This window comes from Sinocyclocheilus anshuiensis, unplaced genomic scaffold (assembly GCF_001515605.1).
Source record: "Sinocyclocheilus anshuiensis isolate Anshui unplaced genomic scaffold, SAMN03320099.WGS_v1.1 scaffold355, whole genome shotgun sequence".
Taxonomy (NCBI): domain Eukaryota; kingdom Metazoa; phylum Chordata; class Actinopteri; order Cypriniformes; family Cyprinidae; genus Sinocyclocheilus; species Sinocyclocheilus anshuiensis.
In genome coordinates this window covers 737514-738397 of record NW_015549571.1, presented here as the reverse complement: position 1 = coordinate 738397, position 884 = coordinate 737514, and the positions used below count along the sequence as shown (strand labels likewise).

Here is an 884-nt window from a genome sequence, read left to right as displayed (position 1 = left end):
CACACACACACACACACACACACACACACACACACAATAGCAGTGTTTTTCTGAAGGAGACTCCACTCACCAGGGCAGGTGTGGAGACGAACTTCGCGCAGGTGAACATTTTGACAGGTGAGTGATTTTGAGCGGCCTGGGACTTCTGTAAGACAAAATATGAAGTCAGAGCGGAATTATACGAGGAGCTGGAGAAATAGGTCTGTCGTACGCAACGAATGCGTGTGCTAACACTATCCCGATCAAACCCGCGGCTCTGAGAGCACACAGACTGGAGATGAATGTAGATTTATGTGAACGCAATTATTTCTATGCAACTCACCGAAGGCAGAGGTCGAAGCGCCGGTTGAAGTGCGCCTGCGCACAAGCGACACTGCGCGAAGACCCGGATGTTGGCGTGACGTCAACGCAAGGTCGCTGCTTTCGAGCTTTATTGGAAAGAGCTCAGAGACAATCCACAATGCCACAGAAATCCTAAATAGTTTTGACTTGATCATAAATACGCCAATAGAATATACTAATAATGTATTACCACACATGTGACCCTGGAGCACAGAACCAGTCATCAGTAGCACGGGTATATTTGTAGCAATAGCCTACAATGCATTGTCTGGGTCAAAATGATCGATTTTCATCTTTTAGTTCCAGTTTCAGTTTAATTTATTTATATAGCCCATTTAATAACGACAGAGCCGACCAAAGTGCTGCACAGAGAAATAGAATTAAACTAGAAATAAAAGGAATTAATAAATTAAAGGAAACACAAATGCACAACACTAAATATTCACACAATAAAACTGCATACAGCGGTTTTCCAGCACATAAGTGTTTTTAAAAAGATATGTCTTAGGTAAAGATTTAAAAACCTGAACAGAAGTGGCCGA

At 42.5% G+C, this 884-nt stretch overlaps 1 protein-coding gene across 1 annotated transcript in view; it reads right to left on the bottom strand.

Moving 5' to 3' along the window:
• The window catches only part of LOC107657391 (ATP synthase F(0) complex subunit C3, mitochondrial-like), a 5096-nt gene extending 4616 nt beyond the window's left edge, over positions 1-480 (bottom strand). The window contains exons 1-2 of the mRNA XM_016445438.1: positions 323-480; positions 71-145 (exon numbers count right to left, since the gene is read on the bottom strand). Coding sequence (XP_016300924.1) covers positions 71-109 — 39 coding nt within the window. The 5' untranslated portion in view covers positions 110-145; positions 323-480. The remainder of the gene's footprint in view (positions 1-70; positions 146-322) is intronic.
• Between the last annotated feature and the right edge of the window lie 404 nt (positions 481-884).